Below are 25,514 nucleotides of genomic sequence, written 5' to 3' on the forward strand. Positions count from 1 at the left end.
GTGGCATTTTCTAGAAACTGTTGATCATTGCTTTTATGGCTGCTCCATGTGTGAAGCAGATGTAAGAATCATGCTGTCTTCTATGAAGTCAGCATTATAGATACTTACAAAAATGTAAAAGATGCCACTCTTTCCACTAATTTTTTCCTTTGGAAAATGTGGTAATTTCATATTAAAATTGTTATTTATGTTGACACAAAGGATTTATTGTTATTTGAATAGATTAGTAAAAATTTTTATTTTATTTTTTTAATGTTTATTTTTGAGAAGGAGAGAGAGAGAGAGAGAGAGAGAGAGAGAGAGAGAGAACATGCACACAGAGAGTGGGGAAGGGGCAGAGAGGGGAGACACAGAATCCAAAGCAGGCTCCGGGCTCTGAGCTGTCAGCCTAGAGCCTGACATGGGGCTCAAACTCATGAACTGTGAGATCATGACTTGAGCCAAAGTCGGATGCTCAACCAACTGAACCACCCAGGTGACCCAGTAAACATAATTTTTAAATGTTCTCAGTCATAATTTCTTTTTTTTTAAAGTTTATTATTTTAAGAGAAAGCATGTGCATACACACGCACCAGTGGGGGAGAGGCAGAGAGAGAAAGGAGAGGGAAAGAATCCCAAAAAGGCTCTGTACTGTCAGTGTGGAGTCCAACATGGGGCTCGATCCCACCAACCTGAGCCAAAGTCTGGAATGGGACGCTTAATCAACTGAGCCACCCAGGCACCCCCTCAGTCATAATTTCTAATACAAAAAATATTGATAGATATAACCCATATAAACAAAAAGGCTTTTGGGATTCTTATTAATTTTTGAGTCCAGAAAGGGGTCCTGAGAATCAGAAGTTTGAGAACCACAGCTCATAATTTTGTTTTTTTTAAGTATTAACATTTATCTCCAATTTTTTTTTTTTTAATGGTTATTTATTTTTGAGACAGAGAGAGACAGAGCATGAACGGGGAGGGGCAGAGAGAGAGGGAGACACAGAACCAGAAGCAGGCTCCAGGCTCTGAGCCATCAGCCCAGAGCCCGATGCGGGGCTCGAACTCACGGAGCATGAGATCGTGACCTGAGCCGAAGTTGGAGGCTCAACCGACTGAGCCACCCAGGCGCCCCCAATTTCGTTTGTTTTTAATTTTAGAAAGAGAGCATGAGCAAGTGGGGAAGAGGGACTGAGGGAAAGAAAGACTCTTAACCGGACACAGGGCTCGATCCCACAACCCTGGGATTATGACCTGAGCCGAAATTAAGGGTCAGACACTCAACCAGCTAAGCCACTCAGGTGTCCCACTATCTCTTCAAATTTAAATTTGAGTGCCACGTTGTTAGTGCTGCTCAAAGTTTTAAAGAGTGGTATTTAATTCAGAATTTTACTTAAAGAGCAATCCAGACTCTCTGTCTTTATTGTAACACCTCTGAATTGCGTACACATAGGATGCAAAGATGATACATTCTAATTTGTTCCTGAATTGCTCACCTTGTGAAAAAGAAAGCCTGAATCCCCCAGATGTGAAAAGAACCTCTCAGCTGGTCTCCAAACTTCACAGTCTTCTGGCTCTGGTCATAGGACTTCTCACATGTCAGGTAATTTAAAAAATTCATATTTTTTATTGGGGAAGGAAGAAATATAGAAGTTGGACTAAACCAAAGAAGCAATATAAGGCGTTGGAGTTAAGTCATGGGAGAAAAAAATGGAAGACAAAATTCATACCTCCTCCTGCTTCTTTTTATCTTTCTTTAACACCTAATTCCCACAAGTAAAATAATATAATCAGATACAAGATAAAGGCACCAGAGAAAACCTTTTATTCGGTACTTCTTACATGTCATGGAAACTCTATCAGAGCGATAGTCTTGTTCTCTGGCTCAGTTGGTTCCTAGTGATTAGTGAGTGTTCCCATCATGGAGCTGTTTGCCCAATCTAAAATTTAGCTTTTGGGCAGAGGGAGAGCAGTGGGGAGTTGTATACATTAGTGGAATGAAGAATGAAATTAGTGTAGGCGAGTTTAAATTCTGACTTCACCACTTTCTGGCTCTGTGACTTGGCCCAAGTGACTTTGCCTTTCTCAGCCTCAGTTTCTGCATTGTAAGTAGGGGAAATGATACTTGCCCCTGCCCTTGGGAGGTTACAAGCACTACATTTAATGAGAGATGACAGTACAGAGCATGACATTTGATAACTTCTCAAATGAGCTAGCTGTCTTTCTTCCTCTTCATTATTGTCCATTTCTTTGATCTTGGGTGTAGTCATCAGAGCCCAAATTGGGGGGCATGGTCTATGATGTTCCTGATCCAACACAACCCTTATTTCTATTGTGTTTTAGCTAAAGTTTGTTGAATGCTAGCATTTATTTAATGCTAGACACTGAGCTGAGCATTTTATGCAGAGATCACAAAGTGGCAGCATGCAGACTATATCCACCTAACGTTTTGTTTTTATATATGTGACTCTGAATGTGGCACAGACTCTCCTTAGCTGCAAACTTTTCCAGCCTACTTTGTTCCTTCAAACATTTGCTTACTTACTGTAAGCCTCATTGGAGGCTGCTTCTCCACCACACCTCCCCATGAGGAGTGTGTCCTCATCCCTCTTGTTGGTGGATGTCATCCCACACCAAATATTATCTGTTTGCTTATTCTGTGTCTCCCACCCCCACCAGAGTGGAAGGCTTCAACATCAGAAATGTGGTATGTTGTATGCCCCGTATCTAATTCTGATGAAGCCCTTAATCAGCACTCAACAAATATTTGTTGACTTTCCAACCTGTCCTTGGAGGCATTTAAATTTACTGTCCCTGCCTTTCATGGGTTATCTCATCCATTCCTTATGTCAGTCTTTATATTCTCAGGCTTAAAAAAAAATGGAAACAAAACATGGAAAAACAAACTGGGACTTAGAACTGTAAGGTGTCTTGTCCAAAGTCTCACATAGGGTTAAGCGACAGAACTCAGATACAAACTCAGGCAGTCTGACTCATGCACACAGTTTTGGCCCTGAGGTTATACATACAAATACCTTCATTCTAGGCACCTAGAGCTTCAGTATTGTTGGGGATGTCTGATTACTCTGCTGTTAGATATAGCAATTTGGCTGAAATTTGGATTTGTAAACTGACCGGGCTAGGCTAACAGGAGATGTTCACCTTATTATAGGTGAGTATTAACTTCCCAGAGATTATACCAATCTGTCCCAATAACCACTTACATACAAGTGTGAATCTATAAGAATTCTTTCTTATAACCCTTTATTAGGTGTCTTATGGATGAGTAATTGAGTTCAATATTATTTTATCTCTTTTGGTTTGGTCAGGTATTATGGAATTTTGTGTGTGTGTGTGTGTGTGTGTGTGTGTGTGTGTGTTTTCTGTCCTTCTTTTAGCTTTAATGAAAACTTTTTAATATAGCTTCTCAAACTATTACCCTTTAGGACATTACTACTACTGATGCTGAATATTTCAAAGATTGTGAGAAAATCAGTGATATAATGCTACAAAAACTGAAGCACTTCCATCTTAAAAAGAAAAATTTAGATAAAGAGGTACTGTATTCTTTATTCTAAAACCTGTATCATTTTTGGTGAAAATAATAGTCAAAGAGAAAGGTAACATAAAACTCTCCAAATTTTGATTTTTTTAAAAGAATCATTTTGGAGGACCAGATTAGTTTTACTATGGCCCTAACTAAGGAGATACATTGTTCAACATTTGGCTTGTTTTATAACTTAAGTTTGTATTACAAAATATTATTCATCTACCAAAAAAAGGTATGATTATTTTTTCCACTTTTGCATGGCACTACTGATTCTTTTTTTTTTTTTAATGTTTATTTTGAGACAGAGAGAGAATGAGCACAAGCCAGGGAGGGGCAGAGAGAGGGAGAGAGACACAGAATCCGAAGCAGGTTCCAGGCTCTGAGCTGTCAGCACAGAGCCCTATGTGAGGCTCAGACTCACAAACCACGCGATTGTGACCTGAGCCGAAGTCAGATACTTAACCGACTGGGCCACTCAGGCATCCCAGCACTACAGATTCCTGAAGAACAGTGTATTTTGATATCCCGATAGTGGTTTCAAACTTTATCACTTGGAATAGTGGATACATTGAAAACCAGTCATTTTATTTTTCAAATGGCACAAGCATAAGGGAAGAGATTCCTAGAATTTCTTCAATTATTCTTTTCTTGGTATAGTGGTACAGAGATGGAGGGACAGATTAAGAGAGTAAGTGAAATGGGGAAGGTAATACCAGGATGTTAACTTCTGCCAGTTTTCATATGAGAAGAAAACAGAAGTGACAAGTTTATCAGCTAACGGAATAAAAATATACTCAAGTATGGGATCTTGGATTGTAGTAACAAACTCAGTCCTATATTATCAGGAAATTACTTCTCTGAACTGGTGTGGGTAGAAATTTATGCAGGTATTCTGGGGAGTCTCTTTGTCTTCTAGTTAACCTGTAGAGAAAAGGATCAAGGAATAACAGATATGCAGAGAAACAGATACATCCTTCATTTTTTAAGCTACCCTTCAAAAATAGGCCCCATTGATGGGGCACCGGGGCGACTCCATTGGGTAAGTGTCTGACTTCAGCTCAGGTCATGATCTCACGGTTTGTGAGCTCAAACCCCCTGTCGGGCTCTGTGCTGACAGCTCAGAGCCTACAGCCTGCTTCGGATTCTGTGTCTCCCTCTCTCTCTGCCCCTTCCCCACTTGTGCTCTGTCTCTCTCCGTCTCTCAAAAATAAATAAATAAATAAATGTAAAAAAAAAAATTAAAAAAAAAAATAGGCCCCATTGAGGGTTGGAGCAGGATGTTATAAAAATACAATATCAGATGTTTGTGTTCTTTTGGTAAATTTACCGAAATATTGGCAGATGAAATGATGTGGGGTCTGTGATTTGACTTAGTGAAGGGCAGGATTGGAGTGGGGAAGACATGGTTGGGGATATAAATGATACAAGATTGGCTGCTAACCGTCAATGGTCGAAGTTGGGTGATAATTAAATGAAGGTTCGTTCAAGTTTTTTCTCTATCTATATTGGAAATTGCTCATAATAATAATTCTGTGCTTCATAGTTTACCTCACTGATTTTTAAAGAAGTTTGAATTTTGAAGATTAAGATTTATTGTTATTATACTGAAGGAACAAATTAACAAATAAGAAATGATTATAAATTACACCTAGGAAAAATTGGTAGTTTCTTTTTTTCCTCTAAAGAATTCTGATAGCCTGGTTGTAAAAACAACTGAATATTGGCATAAGCTCCCAGAGATTCCCAAGCCCACCCTCAGGTTCATTGATTGGTAGGACCCGTGGGACTCTGCACAGAGTCATACTCGAGGCTCTGTTTCACAGTGAGGGGATACAGAGCAAAGTCAGCTCCTGGAAAAGGTGCTCGGGGCAAAGTCTAGAGGAAAACAGATTCAAGCTGCCAAGAGTTCCTTCTCAGTGGAGTCACACAAAATGCACTTCATTTTCCCAGCAATGAGCTGTGACAATATATGTGAAGTTTTTACCAGGGAAGCTCATTAGAGACCCAGCATGCAGGATTTTTATTGGGGGCTGCTCACATAAGCACCTCTGACTAGCACATACTAAAATTCCAGACCGTCCAGAAGGAAAGAGGTGTTCAGTAAACACTATATCTTTGTACAGATAGATGAGGCACAATGAGCTGTTCATATTACGGAACGATGGAAATCCTCCTGCAATCCAAGTTTCCAGTCCCCAAGGGAGCAATCTGACTAGCAGGCCTTTCTAAGGAGAGCAGTCTCAGATCTGCTGTGTGATCGCTTTTCTGTACATGAGCTGTGAAAACAGTAGATCTTTGGAGACCAGGGATTAGATGGTGCATGATTTGATGATTTTATTATAAATGTTATAGAATGTAGTCTTATTTTGTCTTCTTTTCTGAAATGTAAAATGCTTTTCTTCTTAGCTACTGAAACATAAAGACAGAATCACAGCTTTTAGAGAGTTGATTACTAATGAAAAAGCATTTCAAGATCGAGTTACTGAGGTGAGTGTAATATTTACTGTGCACTGTCCTTAACATACAAAAATACAATTTCAGATATTTATGTTCTTCTGGGAAATGTGTTGAAATCCTCCCAGCTGTATGTTCTATACGTCTATGATTCTAGCCATTGAAGATCTCTTTGATTGTTAAACTTATAAAGTATTTATTGTCAAATTTTCCAAGGAATGTGGAAGTGTTGGAAGTGAGCACAAATGTATGTAATCTCAGGTTACAGGCTTTGATTCAGATGAAACCAAGAATGTTGGAGATGTACCTATCTTACTGGGAGCCAAACGGAATAAGTACCACAGTTTGAATGAAGAGCTTGATTGCTTGGTAAGAAAGATCTTTTGTTGGTTTGCTATCCTTTTTATCCATAGCACCATTTTATGGACAAGTTTAAGAAACTATCAACCTTCGGGGCGCCTGAGTGTCTTTGTTGGTTAAGTGTCCAACATCAGCTCAGGTCATGATCTCACCGTTCATGAGTTCAAGCTCTGCATAGGGCTCTGTGCTAACAGCTCCGAGCCTGGAGCCTGCTTCGGATTCTGTGTCTCCCTCTCTCTCTGCCCCTCCCCCACTCATGCTCTGTCTGTCTCTCTCAAAAATAAATAAACATTAAAAAAAATTTTTTAATTAAATAAATAAAGGATTCTTTGAATCAAACTTAAAAAAAAACTATCAACCTTCAAAAACTTTGTTCATTAAAATGGTCTTACACTGGCACTGTGGCAGTATTATTTGACCACAAGAGTATAGAATTGAAGTTTGTACTTTCAGGTTTTGAAATTTTACATATTGTTCTACCTGATATTGTTTAAAGTAATCAGATTTATTTTTTCAAAATGCAGAAATAAAAAAACATGTGCTATTTTTCACAGCGATTGAAGCACATTTATATTTTTGCACATTATTTATTTTAGTAATCTCTACACCCAACATGGGGCTTGAACTCACAGTCCTGAGATCAAGGGCTACATGCTTTTCTGACTGAGTCAGCCAGACACCCCACTACCATCATTTTTATATCAGTATATCAATAGCTGTTTATAACAACTATGATTTAGGAGTACTTTGGGAAATAGTTCTTATAGTTTACTTTAGATGCCATCTAAAGATGAAGGCATTACCACAGAAAAGAAATAGTAATTATGTGACTTAAGGGAGGTGTTAGCTAATGTGGTGGCGATAATCATTTTGCAATATAGAAGTGTATCAAACCAACATGTTGTATACCTTAAACTTACACAATATTATATGTCAGTTATATCTCAATAAAGCTAGAAAAAAATAAAGATAAAACATGAAAAATATGTTATAAGAAAGTGAAAATGTGAGGTGCCTGGGTGGCTCAGTCAGTTAAGTGTCCAACTCTTGATTTCCGCTCAGGTCATGATCTCACAATTTGTGAGCTCAAGGCCCGAGTCAGGCTTTGCACTGACAGCATGGAGCCTGCTTGGGACTCTCTCTCTCCCTCTGTCTCTCTGCCTCTCCCCTGGTCACACTCACTCTCTCTCTCAAAAATAAATACATAAACTTAAAAAAAAAAAAAAGTGAAAATGTGATCTTGGTATCTAGATAGTTACAGAATTACAATCAATTGGATTTTACTATAATGAAAAGGTGATTAATTAATGTAATTTGTTTTTTAATAGTGATTAATTAGAGAAGTCTATAATATTTCTAAATGATTAAAAATTGGCATTCTGCACTAAATTCATAGCATAACCATTCATCTTTAAGAGAGAAGAAAAAGTCCAATGGGCTCAAAAGTTTCTTGTAATTCATTAACTTTTTAATTTAATAAGTAATTATTGACTTCTCAGAAAAGGCTAAAAGTTGTAGTCACTCTGGAGACAGAGAGCTAAATCAAACATGGTGTCCACTTCTTTTTGTTTTAATTTAGTGTTTGTTTATTTTTGAGAGAGAGAGAGCATAAGCAAAGGAGGGAGGGCAGAGAGAGGAAGACACAGAATCTGAAGCAGGTTCTAGACCCTGAGCTGTCAACACAAAGCCCAATGCAGGGCTCGAACTTACAAACCATGAGATTGTGACCTGAGCCGAAGTTGGACACTTAACTGACTGAGCCACCCAGGCAACCCCCTGATGTCCACTTCTAACATAAATAACTATTCATAAGGGGTAATGGAGAATTTTTTTAAGTTTATTTATTTTGAGAGAGAGCACAGAGAGGCAGAGAGAGAGGGGGAGAGAAAGAATCCCAAGCAGGCTCCACACTGACAGGGCAGAGCCCAACATGGGGCTCAAACTCACGAACCATGAGATCATGACCTGAGCTGAAATCAAGAGTTGGGCGCTTCACCGACTGAGCCACCAAGGCGCCCCAAAGGAGAAATTTCTTAAAAAGTGATACAGTGACTAGCATCTGTCAGAGGCCATGTTTGTTGAATGAGGAGTTCAGAGGAGGACCAGATGCTGTCCAGGTGGGGGAGTCATGGAACACCTCGTGAAGGAGAATGGCTGGTTATGTCCGACCATAGAGGGATGAGAGCAGACCCTCAGTAAGTTCATTAGTAGTTTCTCTGCTTCAGCATAGAAGATACTGCGAGTGAACTTCATGTCCCCAGCAGTGGGAAGCTGGGAAGGACAAAGCGCACACAACTGGAAGCATGTCAGATACACGATGTCATTTTTTTTTTTAACGTTTATTTATTTTTGAGACAGAGAGAGACAGAGCATGAATGGGGGAGGGTCAGAGAGAGAGGGAGACACAGAATCTGAAACAGGCTCCAGGTTCTGAGTTATCAGCACAGAGCCCGACACGGGGCTCGAACTCACGGACTGCGAGATCATGACCTGAGCCAAAGTTGGACGCTTAACCGACTGAGCCACCCAGGCGCCCCACGATGTCATTTTTAAAGTGTGCTGTGGCCTACTTGTGCAAACCATGTCTCAGACCAAATAATTGATGAGGAAGGGACAACTCTTCACTGGAAAAGTAAGCTATTAAAAGCGGAAGAGAAGAGGCATCTTTTCCTAGCAATTCTAATGGCTGCTAAAACCCTACATTCAAGACTGAGGTGGGGTGCCTGGGTGGCTCAGTTGGTTGAGCGTCCAACTTCAGCTCAGGTCATGATCTTGCAGTTCATGGGTTCAAGCCCCGCATCGGGCTCTGTGGTGACAGCTCAGAGCCTGGAGTCTGCTTCCAATTCTGTGTCTCCCTCTCTTTCTGCCTCTCCCCTGCTTATGCTGTCTCTCTTTCTCCCTCAAAAATAAATAAACATGAAAAAAATTTTTTAAAAGACTGAGGGGGAACTTTCAGTGAATGGGTCAGACTGACAACCACCTGAGCCTGCTGATTAATGTCAACCTCACTAAAGGGGAGACACACATGCCTGTGCCCCCTGACGTGCCACAGGAAGGACACACACACAGCAGCATCTATGAAGCCTTTTCAGCAAAACAGCTGGGTCCGAAGGCAGCTTTCTAGACCTAACTACCTTGACAGTAGATGAAGAGATGAATTAAATGACACCATGGTAATAAATGCAGAATGTGAAAAACTCTCATCAGTCAACAATGGACACAAGGAAAGGAAGGAAGCGAAGGAATAACGATTATAGACTAAAGGAGTTTGGAGACAAGAAACTAATCAACCAAATGCAGTGAGTGTGTGACACCCATGTATACAGGTCCTGATTTGAACAAACCCACTATAAAAAGGTATTTGTGAGGGGCTCCCGGTGACAGCTCAGAGCCTGGAGCCTACTTCAGATTCTATGCCTCCCCCTGTCTCTACCCCTCCCCTGCTCACACTCTGTCTCTCTCTGTCTCTCAATAATAAATAAATGTTAAAAATTTTTTTTTAAATAAAAAAAAGGTATTTGTGAGATAGTAGCAGAAAAATCAACACAGTCTAGGTATAATATTAGAAGTTATTGTTAATTTTACTAAATGAAATAGTGATATCACTGTGTTTTTAAAGCCCTGATCTGTTAGTGATACATATTGAAAAGTATGTGTGAATGAATTAATAGGATGTCTAGGTTTGCTTTAAAATACCCTAGGAATAGACACTTGGGTAGCTCAGTTGTTTAAGAGTCTGATTTTGGCTCAGGTCATGATCTCACGGTTTGTGAGTTTGAGCCCCATGTCAGGGTCTGCACTGGTGGTGCACAGCCTGCTTGGGATTCTCTTTCTCCCCCTCTCTCTCCACCCCTCCCCAACTTGTGTGCACATGTTATCTCTTTCTCAAAAATAAATAATAAACTTTAAAAATAAACTAGGGGGGCCTGGGTGGCTCAGTTGGTTGGGAGTCCAACTTCGGCTCAGGTCATGATCTTGCCCGTAAGTTCTAGTCCCAGGTCTGGTTCTGTGCTGAGAGCTCAGAACCTGGGGCCTGTTTCAGATTCTGTGTCTCCCTCCCTCTCTTTGCACCTGCCCCACTGGCGCTCTCAAAAATAAATAAACATTAAAAAAAATTTTTTAAATATTCCAGGGAAATGAAAAGGCGGCCAAGTTGGGGTGGTGGGAGGTTGAAAACGGATGAAAAAACAATGGAAAATGTTGATAAGTTGTTGAAGTTAAGTGCTGGGAACATGGAGGTTCATTTATACTAGTCTCTCTACTTTTGTATGTGTTTGGAATTTTCCCAAATAAAGAGTTTTAGTTGTGTTCTTTGTTTTTGAAGTGCAGAAGTATGCTCCAAAAGGCTCATTTCTCATTCTCTAAGGAACTCTAGGCCAGCAAGACTTGGTCTGCTGGAGCTAAATTTGAGGCTCATACCTCCTCTCCTCCTTTGTCTTGTGCTTCTCTTGTGGCCCTTCTGACCCCTTGCTTTTGGTTCTTCTTCACAATTCTGATCCTCTTGTTGCTCGTTTCACCTCCTGACCTCTTCCATCTTGAGACAGCGTCCTTGACCCCAGCTTTGCCTACTGACTGGCTCTAGCACTGTGGTTGTTTAACTGTCAAGTGCAAAATGTATCCTGATCCTAGAAGCCCTTGATAAGGTACACCAAAGGTGGGGATTTAGTCAGAGGGAACAGACAGGCGTCTAGTTAACAGTGTTGAAGTTCAGGGGTGCCTGGGTGGTCCCAGTTGGTGAAGTTTCCTATCTGACTCTTGATTTTGGCTCAGGTCATGAGTTCAAGTTCATGAGATCAAACCCTGAATCAGGCTCTGCGCTGACTGTGCAGAGCCTGCTTGGGATTCTCTGTCTTCCTCTCTCTCTCTGTCCCTCCCTCCCTCAAAATAAATAAATAAACATTTTAAAAAAACAGGGATGGGGCACCTAAGTGGCTCAGTCGGTTGAGAGCCCGACTTCAGCTCAGGTCATGATCTCATGGTTCGTGGGTTCGAGCCCCGCATGGGGCTCTGTGCTGACAGCTCAGAGCCTGGAGCCTGCTTCTGATTCTGTATGTCTCTCTCTCTCTCTGCCCCTCCCCTACTCGTGCTCTGTCTCTCTCTCTCTCAAAAATAAATAAATAGTAAAAAAACAGTGATGAATTTTAGGGTTCAAGTTAGGCTAGTTGTAATGATTCTTCAGGGTCCTCCTAGATCCCATCTTCAGTAAAATAGGAATTTTTTTTTTAAGTTTATTTATTTTTAAGGAGGGGGAGGGGCAGAGGACAAGGGAGAGAGAATCCCGAGCCTACTCCATGCTGTCAGCACAGAGCCGAAGGCAGGGCTTGATCTCACAAACCATGAAATCACGACCTGAGCCAAAATCAAGAGTCAGACACTTAACTGACTGAGCCATTTTAGTGCCCCCAAAATCTTTTTATAAAAATAAAATACTTTTACACCAGTATTATAGAAGATATCCTTTTTTTTTAAGTTTACTTATTTATTTTGAGAGAAAGTGTGAGCAGAGAGAGAGAATCCCAAGCAGGCTCTGTGCTCTCAGCACAACAGAGGGCTTAATCCCATCAACTGTGAGATTATGACTTGAGCCGAAATCAAGAGTTGAATGCTTAACTGAGCCACCCAGGTGCCCCTAGAAGATATCCTGTAACCATAATTATATAATAGTTGAAGACTAAAAACTGAAATACTATTCTAAAACATCCCACTTTACTGTAACACTCACTGTATTAGATGAAACGTTAATTTATTCTTTTGGTAGTCTTAAAAGTTAGAAGTTTATTTCTTCTCAAGGAAATGCTCAGAAAGTAGCAAATTCGCTTCATTTTCATATTCATCTCCTATAGTCCTAAAAATAAGGAAACAAATATTATATAAGGCATAAAACTACTACTCTAGGAAAACTTTTCTAAGTAAGCCAAAAGAAAACCATCACAACCCAATGTCGTATGGTTCCTCTGAACTATTAAATATAACCACCAGTTCCTGGATTTGGATACAGTATTTCCTTGAGTAAACCTTACAGTTTGTGGGCCTCTCTGCCACTGAACCACCAACCTCCTGAGGAAGATTCTGGGCTCACTGGAACTCAGGTCACACAGATGGGAGGGCTATCCAGTTGGGCGGAACACTTGCTCCTCAGTTTCCACAGGAAGATATCGACCTTACCATCTGTTTCTTTGCCCTCTCCAGCACCCAGGGCATTCATGGGATACTCTGCTCCCTTTCCTCATCTTTCTGGTTTTGATTTTCCTAAATCCTATTGTGAAGCCAGTGCAAGAAGCAATACTTGCACGACAGATCCTGGTTGCAGGATATAACATCAGTCTATTTGTTGACCAACCTAGAACTTAACTCTTCCATCTCTGAAAAATTATCTGTGCAGCCCTGTCATTCCTCCCAGAGCAATCCACAGTAGAAAATGCATTTCACTTCTTGGTCAAATACACATATACCCCACGCACAGAAGAAACACTGGGTTTTTATTGTTCTGTTCTATTCCATTTTTGTGCATGTTGGTCATAAATTCATTTCACTGCTTAATGAGTCACAACCTGGATCATGATTATTAGCAGAAAGCTGCTGCTTGAAACATGTTGTCTTGGCCCTCCAAAAGGATTGCTTTTACCAGGTTGTGTTTCGTGTTATGCCCTTAGCAATCCTAGGAAACCTCTTTCTCTATTTGTTACAGAGAGATTATTGTTTCACTTAGTGCCATGTGGATGAGAACTTCCTTTGAGGCCTCAGGCCTACTAGGAAAAACTCTTTAGAAACAGGTGTGTTTTCATCACACGAATAATGCAAATCATGTAACTGGCCAGATGTCAGTTTTGCTTTAGCTGCCAGGAAGTTCAGTATCAAATGCATGGCTCTGTAGTGCAGGTTTTAACTGTCTTCATGTATGCATCTTGTTCTTCACTTGTTCTGTACGTTCTGGTTTAATTGCATTTAACTTATATTTTACTATATGTATTCAATCTCAAAACCATGTAAAGAATTGGGAAATCAATCAATCAGCCAGCCTTCAGATGTCCCAGTCTCCTAGGCCATTCATAATAATGACAGATATATTTACGATCATGGTTAAACGTTATTTCTACCTTGACACACTTTCTCTGTAAGTTGACAGCAGCAGAGCATAAGACAATCCCATTTGAGGAAAAAGTGTTAGTGTAAGCAAAAAAAAAAAAAATTTTTTTTTCTTAGGAAACCTGGAATTATGAACTATGTAGAACCAAATAGCTTGACTGTATTACCAGGCCACTTGTACCTCTCATCATAGAAGGCCTCAGTGATCCTCGCAGAGGTGTGTGGGAGGCACAGCAATGGCCACCCAACATGGCAACAGAGATTTTGTGTCGCTTAATGAAATAAAAAATCTAGGCACTTACAGCAAAAGGGACTTGGTAGCTATGATTAAATCAAGGAAACTTCTGTGGAGATAGATGATTAAATCAAGGTCCTTGGGATGTGGAGGTGGGTTATCCTGGATTATCAGGATGGGCCCAATCTAATCTCATGCATCTAGCCATGTCTGAGAGAGCTACAGCCTTGAAGAATGTTAGAGATGCAACGTGCTGGCTTTGAGGATGAGGGAAGGAGACCACAAGCCAAGTGACGTGGGCAGCATTTAGAAGCTGGAAAATCTCCCCTAAAGCCTTCAGAAAGGAACACAGCCCTGCTGACACTTTGACCTTAGCCAAATGAGATCCCTGCCAGACTTCTAACCTACAGAAATGAAAGATAATAAATTTCTGTTGTTTTAAGCCACTTAGGTTTGTGGCTATTTGTTACAGCAGTAATAAAAAGCTAATACAAGAGGTATTGGCCTTATTTTTTTGGGGGGGTGGATTTCAGTGCCTCATAATATATTAGGGCAAGTTAATATATTATTAACTTGGAACTATGTCCATAAATCTAGAACACAGGGGGACTGTAAAGGGGACCCAACCCAGGAAATCTTCCTCCGGAGGACTTTATAACTGAGCAGTAACACCTGGTCCGAGGGAACCTCATCCAGCACCACCAGCCAGCTGGCTTCTTCACCTCTCAGTACCTGTATCCACACAGCATGGAAAGCAGCTTTCCGGGAGAACTTCGTCCTCTACTCTGGCCAAGTGTATAGGGCCTGTGAATAGGGCCAGACACAGGTACTCTTCCTCTGCCTAGCTCAGCCCTACCCTGGGAGCCTGCCTCTTTGAGATCATTGGCAAGGCCCCTCGCCACTGCTGTAGGTCTACATTTGCACCATGTGCTCCAGCACACGTGGGCAGACCCCACAGGAAGGGAGGTGCTGGGGAGATGAGAGAGCATGCCCCTGCACTTGCTGTCAGCCCTCGAGCACCCTCCAGATACTTCTTATCTCCACTTATGCAAGGGCTCTGATGCGATCTTAAAAAGTATTTATTTTAAATATTTCACACAAATATAATATAATAAATATAATATATAAATAAATAGCCCTGTATGTACCACCCAGGTAAAGAAATGAAACGTGAATATAGTTGAAGCCCCCTGTGTCTGTCTCCAGTTGCATTTTCATCCCCTCCACCCAGTGGTAACCATTATCCTGAATTTAATGTTTACCTTGACCATGCAGGTCTGTATTTCCTGCATATATATGTATCTTTAAACAATGTGCAGTATTGTTTTGCATATCTTTTATTATTTTACATATCTTTTTTATTGTACATCCTTTTCTAAGTTTTTTGGCCTCAATCCTATAACTGTAAGGTTCTTTTTTTTGTGTGATAGATGTAGCTGCATTTACCCATTTTCACTCCTATGTAGTATTTTAACATATGAATAAATCATAGCTCACACTAGAACGTTTCAGATATACCGAGTCTTTGTCCACAAACCTTTGCAGAGTTGAAATCACAATGTCTATATACTGTTGAATTTTAATTGATATATCACACATTTTTATGTGCTACTATACTATCCTTATAGATTGTATATAGATTATATATAATTCTCAATGGCTGCATAATATTCCATAGAGTGAAAATACAATAATCTTTTAGCGATTCCCCTTATTGGATGATTGAGTTCTTTCTGGTTTTATGGAGAGGCTTTTCATTTGTGATTATTTCCTTAGAATAAATTATTGAAGTGGCATTACTGCTTTTAAAGCTATAAATATGCATGTGAATCTTTATGTACATAATCAAATGAATTTCAAAAGACTAACTTTACCTTACAGATATCAGTGTGTTAATGGTGCTATTTCATCAAATATTACCACTTGAAATGTTTCTAACAATTGACCTTTTAGTTTATACTTGTAGTAAGATGAAACATTTTTTAACATACTGTTTTTACAATTGTGTGTGGGGGACAGTCTCACCTGCAGATTTTAATATATACAGAGTTTAACAACTCTCTTTTAACAGAGATTTTAACATATGCATTATATTTTAAAGAATAATAATTGTGATAGAATAAATAACATCCTGTTATATGCAGATTCCAAACTGCTTTCCAAGACAAAGTTTTAAATGTTATTGTATATATTTCTAGGCCTGATAACCATCTAAAGATTTTTTTGCTTTTTCTTCAATTTCACGTGTCCCCAAATCTGATTTCTCTTCTACCTTCACCTAGTTATGGAGACTGACCAAGGAGGGTGGGAGGCATGGGGAGCAGGGGAGGAGTTTCCCCGTGAGGGCTGAGATCCTCACTGGGCGCAACAAAGGATGCCAAAATCAAAGGACTAAACAAGGCCAAAAACCATGCAGGAATGTCATGGGAAAGACCCAGAAGGGAAGCCACAAGAATCATCGACCAGATAGGAGGATGGGGTGGAGGTGTGGTGGCACCAGGTACAGTACCTATGGATCCAGAAATCTAGGGCCAGATAGAATAGAGCCAAGTGAAGCCTCTTCTCTGTGAACCATGTGGTGAATGGGAGCTCTATCATCGGTTTGACAGTGGTCTAGATCTCCTGCTATTTTAAGCCAAGTGCATAGATAGTCACTTTACTACTCTTCAGTTTCTCATACTTCATCCAAATCTACTTTCTTTTAGTGGAGACTTCAAGTGGGTTCAGGTTAGCATTCAGCTCAGAAGTGCTACAGTGTCTCTGAGACATCAAGGAAAAGACACATTAAAGGACACCTTTCATTAATATTATTCAAATATCACATTCAAGGTTATCTCATGGTATCTTCCTTTACAAAAGAAAAATGTTACCACCACTCCATCCTTTATTATTTAAATATTACTTTACATATACTTTTTGGTATGCTTTCATGAAAATGTTTTAGACTTTTTCAATGATTCAATTCTGTCTTCTAAAATTTTTTTTTCTTTTTTTTTTTAGCTTATTTGAGAGAGAGAGAGAGAGAGAGAGAGAGAGAGAGAATGTGCATTCAGGGGAGGGGCAGAGAGAGAGAGAGAGAGGGAGAGAGAGAATCTTGAGCAGGCTCCGCACTCTTAGCACAGAGCCCAGTGTAGGACTCTATCTCATGAATTGTGAGATCATGACCTGAGCTGAAATCAAGAGTTGGATGCTTAACCAACTGAGCCATTCAGGTGCCCCTAAAATATTTCTATTTTGAAATTTCTTTTAAACTCTAAAATTTGAGCTTTTAATGAAAAGACAAGCAATGGACTGGGAGAAATTTACAAATCACAGGGATATTTTTAATGTTTATTTTTGAGTGAGAGAGAGAGTGTGGGGGAGGAGCAGAGAAAGAGGGAGACAGGGGATCCAAAGCAGGCTCCATGTAAAGCCTGTTGTAGGCCTTGAACTCATGAACCATGAGATTATGGCCTGAACTTAAGTCAGATGCATAACCAACTGAGCTACCCAGGTGCCCAACAAATCAAAGATTTGATAGAGGACTTGTATCTAGAATATGTAAAGCACCAGGGTGCCCAAGTGGCTCAGTTGGTTAAGCGTCCAACTTGGGCTCGGGTCATGATCTAATGTTGGTGGGTTCGAGCCCCGCATCAGGCTCCATGCTGACAGTGTGGAACCTGCTTGGGATTCTCTTTCTTCCCTTCTCTCTCTGCGCCTCCCCCACTCATGCTTTCTCTCTCTCAAATAAATTAACTTAAAAAAGAAAACTTAAAAACATATGTAAGGCACCCTCAAACTCTATAAGAAGAAAATAACCCAATTTATTTAAAAAAAAATTTTTTTTGGGGTGCCTGGGTGGCTCAGTCGGTTGAGAGGCCGACTTCGGCTCGGGTCATGATCTCACAGTCCGTGAGTTCGAGCCCCGCGTCGGGCTCTGTGCTGACAGCTCAGAGCCTGGAGCCTGTTTCGGATTCTGTATCTCCCTCTCTCTGCCGCTCCCCCGTTCATGCTCTGTGTCTCTCTGTCTCAAAATAAACGTTACACAGAATCCGAAACAGGCTCCAGGCTCTGAGCTGTCAGCACAGAGCCAGACGCGGGGCTCGAACTCACGGACCGTGAGATCACGACCCGAGCCAAAGTCGGCTGCTCAACTGACTGAGCCACCCAGGCGCCCCGAAAATAACCCAACTTAAAAAGTGGGCAAAAAGGTTTTAATAGACGCTTCACTAAAAGGATACATGGATAGCAAATAAATATGTGAAAAGATACTCATCATTGAGATGCACATTAAAACCACAATGAATACCACTACATAACCCATTATAGTGTCTGTTAAAAAGACTGATCACACTGAGGATTGATGAGTACGTGGAACAACTACAAGTCTCATATGCGGCTGATGGGAATGTAAAATGGTACAGCCACTTTGGAAAACATTTTGGCAGTTTATTAAAAAGCTAAACATACACCTGCCATTGGTCTACTCTTAGGTATTTACCTAAGGAAATGAAAGCATATGTTTCTACAAAGATTTGGATGTGAAAGTTTCTAGCAGCTTTATTTATAATCAAAAACTGACAGCAACTCAAATGTCTAGCAACAGATGAATGGATAAAAAAAATTGTGGTATGTCCACACGATGGAATACTACTCAGCAAGGAAAAAGGGATGAACTACTGATATACATGCAACCTAGATGAAGCTCAAAATTGTGTGGAGTGAGAAGAGCCAGACAAGAGTAAATACTGTTCGCTTCTATTCTATAAAACTCTAGAAAATACAGACCAGTCAATAGTGACAGAAAGCAGATGGGTATTTGCCAGGGCTCACATAGAGTGTGGGAGTCAGGGAAGACAGGCAGACAAGAAAGAGGAATTACCAAAAGGCAAGAGGAGGGGCAGTGATGGATATGTTCATTATATTGATTGTGGTGATGGCTTCATGGTTGTATGTATATGTGAAAACAGCAAACTGTACTCTTTAAATATGTGCAATTTAGGGCCACCCAGCTGGCTTGGTCAGTTAAGCGTCTAACTCGATCTTGGCTCAGGTCATGATCTCATGTTTCATGGGATCAGGTGCCATGTCAGGCTCCATGCTGATAGGATGGTGCCTGCTTGGGATTCTCTTTCCTTCTGTCTGCCCCTACTCCAATCATACATGCACATGCTTTCTTTCTCTCTCTCTCTCTCTCACTCTCTCTCTCTCTCTCTCAAAATGGGTAAATAAAAATAAATAATAAATGTTTAATAAAATATATTTAATAAATTGAATAAAATTGTTTAATAAAAATATGTGTTGTCATATGTCAATAATACTCTTTTTTTTAATTTTTTTAACATTTATTTATTTTTGAGAGGTAGAGAGAGAGAACAAGTACGGGAGGGGCAGAGAGAGAGGGAGACACAGAACTTGAAGCAGGCTCCAGGCTCTGAGTTGTGAGCACAGAGTCCCACGTGGGGCTTGAACTCACAGATGGTGAGATCATGACCTGAGCCAAAGTCAGACCCTTAACCAACTGAGCCACCCAGGCGCCCCTCAATAATACTCTTAAAGCAGTTAAACTTTACACACACTTCAGCAGAAACTTAAAATTTTGATTCCTTTTCACTGTAATCCAAAAAACTGCTTTATGAGAGCTATTCCTTCACCTCTAAAACAAATATTCTTTAAGGAATATTCTGCTCTTATTTCTTTAATCTGAGGTTAACAAATTTAAAAAATTCAGTCAGCAGATTTAAAAGAGTTATTACTTTGATCTTGAAAGCCATTAAAGAAATCCAAAACGTGCCATGAAGTCTATAAATGAAAAACAGAAGTGAGAAAGAATTCCATATTGCTTTAGTTAGAGGTCACGAGATACCTGAAGCTCCAGGTGAGGAGTGCAGGGAAGTAATAGAATGGGAAAAGCCAAGCCCTATGCTAATAGTTGATCAATACGGATTTTAGTCTTCCCCACTTCTAGACCTTTCAAAAACTTTTAGATTCTCTTCCCCTTGATTCCATCTGTTAAACTGAGATCATAATATCTGTACTCCCTACCTTAAATAATGTATGTAGTCAGAAGAATAGGACCATTAATTTGGTATTGTCCCCATTTATTTACATAAGAGAGAATAAGAGAGTGGCTATTCCCGCAGCAAATTTGTTTTGCTGTTGCTTCTCCTATGGGATTTCACTACAGACATGTAAGTATATCTAAAACATTAGAAGGTTGATGGCCATTTTGGGGGCACCTGGGTGGCTCAGTCGGTTAAGTGTCCAACTGCGGCTCAGGTCATGATCTCAGGGTCTGTGAGTTCAAGCTCCACATCAGGCTCTAGGCCGACAGCCCAGGGCCTGGAGCCTGCTTTGGATTCTGTGTCTCCTCTCTCTGCCTCTCCCCCACTTGTGCTTTCTCTCTTTCTCTGTCTCTCTCTCTAAAAATAAACATTAAATTTTTGGTAGTTTTTTGTGTGTAAAACATTAGACCTTAGGTCAGAACATGACATACATTGAGCTGAGCCTTTTTAAAAACTTGGTGTCATTTATGCAAGTTGAGACTATGTATCAAACCTGAAAATGCATCATCAGGGACATCAGTGCTTTACTTCAGATGGGAGCAAATATATCAATGCACTGGTTATAAATGGAAAGAGGATAATGAAGATTTTGGGTAGACGTTCGTTTTCACTAACAAATGTTCAATTATTTGCAAAGGTCTTTCATAATGTTAAATTGGAGGAAGTTATAATTGTGAGTATAAAATTATAAAATTATTTCTGTTCCTCTGTTATAAATGCAATCTAACTAGGATTAGTGTCTATTAATTCACTTGTGATACAACTTGGTTTAAGAGAATCTTGGAATAAGGGCACCTGGGTGGCTCAGTGGATTAAGTGTCCAACTCTTGGCTCAGGTCACGATCCTACAGTTGTGAGTTCAAGCCCCACAGTTCAGCGCTGACAGTGCTGAGCCTACTTGGGATTCTCTCTCTCTCTCCCTCTTTCTCTGCCCCTCCCCCACTAGTGCTATCTCTCTCTCAGAAACAAATAAATACACTTAAAAAAAAAAAGAATCTTGAAATAAAGTATAGGCTACTGTTCTCATTAGTTCTCAGCAACCATGTGTGGTTTTCATGGCAGTTTCCAGGTTAGTATTTTTACTGATGTTTCTCCATAGATCACAAAATTAGGAAATCTTCTAGAGTCAAAAGAAGACCATTGCAACAGACTCAATGAAGAAAATGACAAATATCAAAGATACGTAGGCAACTTAATAAATAAGGTACAAATGTTCTTATAGAAATATTTGTCTTTAAAAACTATGCCAAATATTAAAATAATAGAATTTTAGTGCTACAAAGGATCTGAAGAATGATGGAACACATTTATATTGATTCTTTTCACTTCATAATGACATTATAAAATGCTCCCATCAGCCTTTTAGCTGACATCTAACAAAGAACATTCTGTGTATCTATCCCCTGCTGTTGGCAATTTTAGGTCTTAGTATTACGACTTCATTTTGAGGGTAATTGTAGATCTTTTCAACTTAACATTCTAGTTTACCTTCTGAAAACTGCATTAACTTTAACCAAACAGGCTCTAACCCTTAGCTGATACATCTACCACTTGTGTGGAAGACAACTGGATAATAGTTGACTCACTACAGTTGTCCATTTTCTGACACTTCACTCTTTCTGCATGATGAATAGGTACTTTATGATTCTATTTCTATTCATATTCCTGATTTCAAACTGTAAGGAAGATGTTTTGCCTACTGTAAAGCTATTGATGAAATTCACATAATTGAACTTCAACTGAAGAGATTTTTATAAAAGCAAATATAAACATAAAAATTCTAGAATTTATCATAGAATAATTTTTTGGCTTATTTTTTTCAAGGTTACATCATATGAAGAAATTATCGAATGTGCTGACCAAAGACTTGAGATATCCCGCTCCCATATTGTACAGTAAGTTGAAAAAAGCTTAGTTTTTAATTTTGTAAACATTTACCGGTATTTTATTTTGCTCTCTGGCTTACCAAGTTTATTTTTTTAGGCTCCTAGAAAGAGGAAAAATGTGAAGTTTTTATAAATTAAGGCCATTCTTCAATCAAATAGTCTGCTCAATGTCTGACTACTTGAATAACCAGATTTTCATCTTCTTTTCTCAGAGCTCCCTTTGATTTCAGGGAGGGGGGTGGTGACAAACTTAGTGAGAAACATCCAAAAATTTCAGGAGCTATTCCATGGTGTTCAGGTAAAATAACCTTGCAATGCTTAGACTTTATTCACAAAAAGTTTTGAATGCACACCAAATGAAACATATATAAATATATATATATATATATCAAGTACCAACTAAACTCTCTCATGAGAATGAGATTCAGCTTGAGGCGTCTGGGTGGCTCAGTCAGTTGAGCGTCCTACCCTTGATTTTGGCTTGGGTCATGATCCCAGGGTCATAGGATGGAGCCCCACATCAGGCTCCACTCTGAGCACAGAGTCTGCTTAAGATTCTCTCTCTCCACCTCTGGCACTCTCTTTCTCTCTCTCTAAAAAAAATAAAAATAAAAATAAAAAATAAGGTGCACCTGGGTGGCTCAGTCAGTTAAGCGTCTGACTTTGGCTCAGGTCATGATCTCACAGTCTGTGAGTTCAAGCCTCACATCAGGCTCTGTGCTGACAGCTCAGAGCCTGGAGCCTGTTCAAATTCTGTGTCTGTCTCTCTGCCTGTCCCCTGCTCACTCATGTGCGCTGTCTCTCTCTCTCAAAAGTAAATAAACATTTATAAATAAATAAATAAAATTCTGCAATTTTTTTCACTTATTATCTTCATTTCTCATATGCTGTTTCTTCATCCTTCCCCCAATTTCATTTATACTGTGCTGGCTATCACTAAGCTTAAGCAAAAGGTCTTACATAGAAGGAACATAGAAGGCACATTCTTACATAGAAGGCACACCCCACATGTGAACTTTCTATAGGGCTAACTCACCACAAGATAACTAACAAAGGCAGTTCGGGTATTTGTACCTTGGGAAGTTTGTTTTTGTTTCTTATTATTGTATCTAAGCAGAATGAATGTTAAAACAATTTTCCCATTTTTCAGACTGACATTGACAAATTTTAAATTTGAAAGAGGAAAGGAGTGTTAATTATACACTGAAGACAAGTAAAATAAGACTCCTCCTTAGCTTGTAACCAAGAAAACTCAGCCAATGTTCAAACATCATGGACTCATGAAATATAGAAATAACAAATAACCTAATATTTCTAAACCAATATCAAACCATCACTCTGGCCACATTTCTTTGCCGCAGTCATTTTTAAAATTCAAATTTTTTTGAACTTACATTTCAGAAAAGTGACTGATCCACTTTGTGGCCAAGAAGAGATTTGAGGGGCACCTGGGTGGCTTAGTCAGTTAAGCATCTGATTCTTGATCTCAGCTTAGGTCATGATCTCACAGTTGATGAGTTCAAGCCCCACACTCTTCACTGACAATGTGAAGCCTGCTTGGGATTCTCTGTCTCTCCCCTCTGCCTCTGCCCCTACCCCGCTTGCTCTCTCTCAAAATAAATAAACTTAAAAAAATTTTTTTTAAGAGAAGAGATTTGGGGTGCCTGGGTGGCTCAGTCAGTTGAGCATCCGACCTCGGCTCAGGTCATGATCTCACGGTCTGTGAGTTCAAGCCCCGCGTCACGCTCTGTGCTGACAGCTCAGAGCCTGGAGCCTGCATAGGATTCTGTGTCTCCTTCTCTCTCTGCCCCTCCCCCATTCATGCTCTGTCTCTCTCTGTCTCAGAAATAAATAAACATTTAAAAAAATAAATAAATAAAAAATAAAAAGAAGAGATTTGACATCTGGGTTCTATAAATTTTACTAAAATGGTTGTCAACTGTGGATGCTCATTAAAATTCCCTTGAATGCTTTTTAAAAATATCACAGTGCTCAGACTCTACTCCCAGATGCAGTAAACTAAAATAACAAGTGGGTTCTGGGCATCAGTGTATTTCAAAAGCTGTCCAGGTGATTCTAATGTCTGGACAGTTCAAGAACCACTGCCAGATATCATGTGAGTTGATTTGCTTTAAGTGATAAGAATCATCATTTTTTAAATCAAATGTAGTCTCTTACATTCATGAAAGCAGTTTTTTTAAATTATCATGAATTAGCTTTGATCTTTAAAAATATTTTTTGATGCTTTTATTTATTTTTGAGACAGAAAGAAAGCACAAGCTGGGGAGGGACAGAGAGAGAGGGAGACAGGAACCGAAGCAGGCTCTGCACTGACAACAGATATTCTGGTGAACTCATGTGAGATCATGACCTGAGCAGAAGTTGGATGCTTAACTGACTGAGCCACCCAGATGCCCTAGTTTTGATCTTTTTAAAAGGTGTATGCTACATCAAAAATTATCAAATACATCATTAGAGCAATGTTTCTTTAAGGTGGTGCTATTCTGTTAAAATTTAGCAGTGTTTGAAGTATCTTTAAATATTTTCACTGGATATACTGTAAGTTTTCAATTTACATGCCTTGAATTTTAGAAACAGCTGCTTGCTTATAAAAGCCGTTAATGACACTTGATTTTTCTAAAAGACTAAATAAAAGAAGGAACTTGGTGAGATCCATTTTGCGCATGCAGCCAGAGTAATCTTTCTGAAATATAAATCAATCTGATCATGCCTCTTAAAACACTTTTAGTGATTTCTTCCACCACTTTTAGATAAAAGAAAAATCCTTAACATGACCTAAAATTTTCTTCACAATGTGGTTTTTGCCTGCCTCTCCAGTCTCATCTCCACACTCCCTGCATTGCCTTCAGCCACACTGGAGACGTTATAGCTTCTCGAATGCATCACATTCCCTTTGGCCTCATAACTTTAGCATAGGCTGTTCCACCTGGAAAGCTAAGGCTACCTGCACCTCAGTTATCTCCTACTGTTCTTAAAATCTCTACCCAAGTGCCCTTTCCTCAGAGGTATATTCACTGTCTTCCCAGTCTGAGTAAGGCAGCTTTTCCGTAATGCTACAGAGATTCAAGTAACCAAGCATCTGTCTCCGGAACACTGCTCTCCCTGTAATACCTGTGGCCAGATCAGTTTCAGGTATAAAAGTACCGCTCCATATATTCCTGGTTCAGGGACAGTTTTCTATGGAATTTTAGACTTGTTCTCTGTACCCTCCTCCCCATCACATCTATGACAACATCTTGGTGAGAGGTAGATCCTCTCACAAAAATATCCCAGTTCAGAGGTGCCTGGGTGGCTCAGTTGGTTGTTAGGCTCAGGTCATGATCTCATGTTTCATGGGTTCGAGCCCCACATCAGGCTCTGTGCTGACAGTTCAGAACCTGGAGCCTGCTTTGGATTCTGTCTCTCCCTCTCTCTCTGCCCCTCCCCCCCCAAATAAATAAACATAAGCAAAAATTTTTTAAATATCCTGGTTTAACATACAGATGGCCAACAGTTACATGAAAAGATGCTCATGTCACTAATCATCATACAAATCAGAACCACAAGGAGAAATCACCTCACACCTGTTAGAATGGCTATTAACAAGACTAGAAATAACAAGTATTGGCTAAGATGTGAAAGAAAGGCAACTCTCATGCACTATCGGTGGGAATGTAAACTGGTGCAGCCACTGTGGAAAGCAGTACGGAGGTTCCTCAAAAAATTAAAGATACCACTACCATATGATCCAGCAATTCTACTTCTAGGTATTTATCTGAAGAAAATGAAAATCACTGCAGCATTATTTACAATAGTCAAGGTATGGAAACAACTGAAGTATCCATTGATGGCTGAAAAGAAAAAGAAAATGTGATGTACATATGCAATGGAATATTATTCAGCCATAAAAAGGAAGAAATTCT

General features: G+C 39.7%; 1 protein-coding gene across 10 annotated transcripts in view; it reads left to right on the top strand.

Moving 5' to 3' along the window:
• The window catches only part of CAGE1 (cancer antigen 1), a 55,465-nt gene that overhangs the window by 14,701 nt on the left and 15,250 nt on the right, over window positions 1-25,514 (top strand). For 7 of the 10 annotated variants that reach the window (XM_042937963.1, XM_042937964.1, XM_042937965.1 and 4 more), the window contains exons 6-11: window positions 1,430-1,579; window positions 3,423-3,533; window positions 5,933-6,013; window positions 6,242-6,349; window positions 20,805-20,909; window positions 21,530-21,600. In XM_042937963.1, coding sequence (XP_042793897.1) covers window positions 1,430-1,579; window positions 3,423-3,533; window positions 5,933-6,013; window positions 6,242-6,349; window positions 20,805-20,909; window positions 21,530-21,600 — 626 coding nt within the window. Of the gene's footprint in view, window positions 1-1,429; window positions 1,580-3,422; window positions 3,534-5,932; window positions 6,014-6,196; window positions 6,350-14,258; window positions 14,488-20,804; window positions 20,910-21,529; window positions 21,602-25,514 lie in introns of those variants that run through there. The other 3 variants (XR_006202456.1, XM_042937968.1, XM_042937969.1) reach the window with 3 other exon arrangements.

This window comes from Panthera leo, chromosome B2 (assembly GCF_018350215.1).
Source record: "Panthera leo isolate Ple1 chromosome B2, P.leo_Ple1_pat1.1, whole genome shotgun sequence".
In the NCBI taxonomy this organism is placed as follows: domain Eukaryota; kingdom Metazoa; phylum Chordata; class Mammalia; order Carnivora; family Felidae; genus Panthera; species Panthera leo.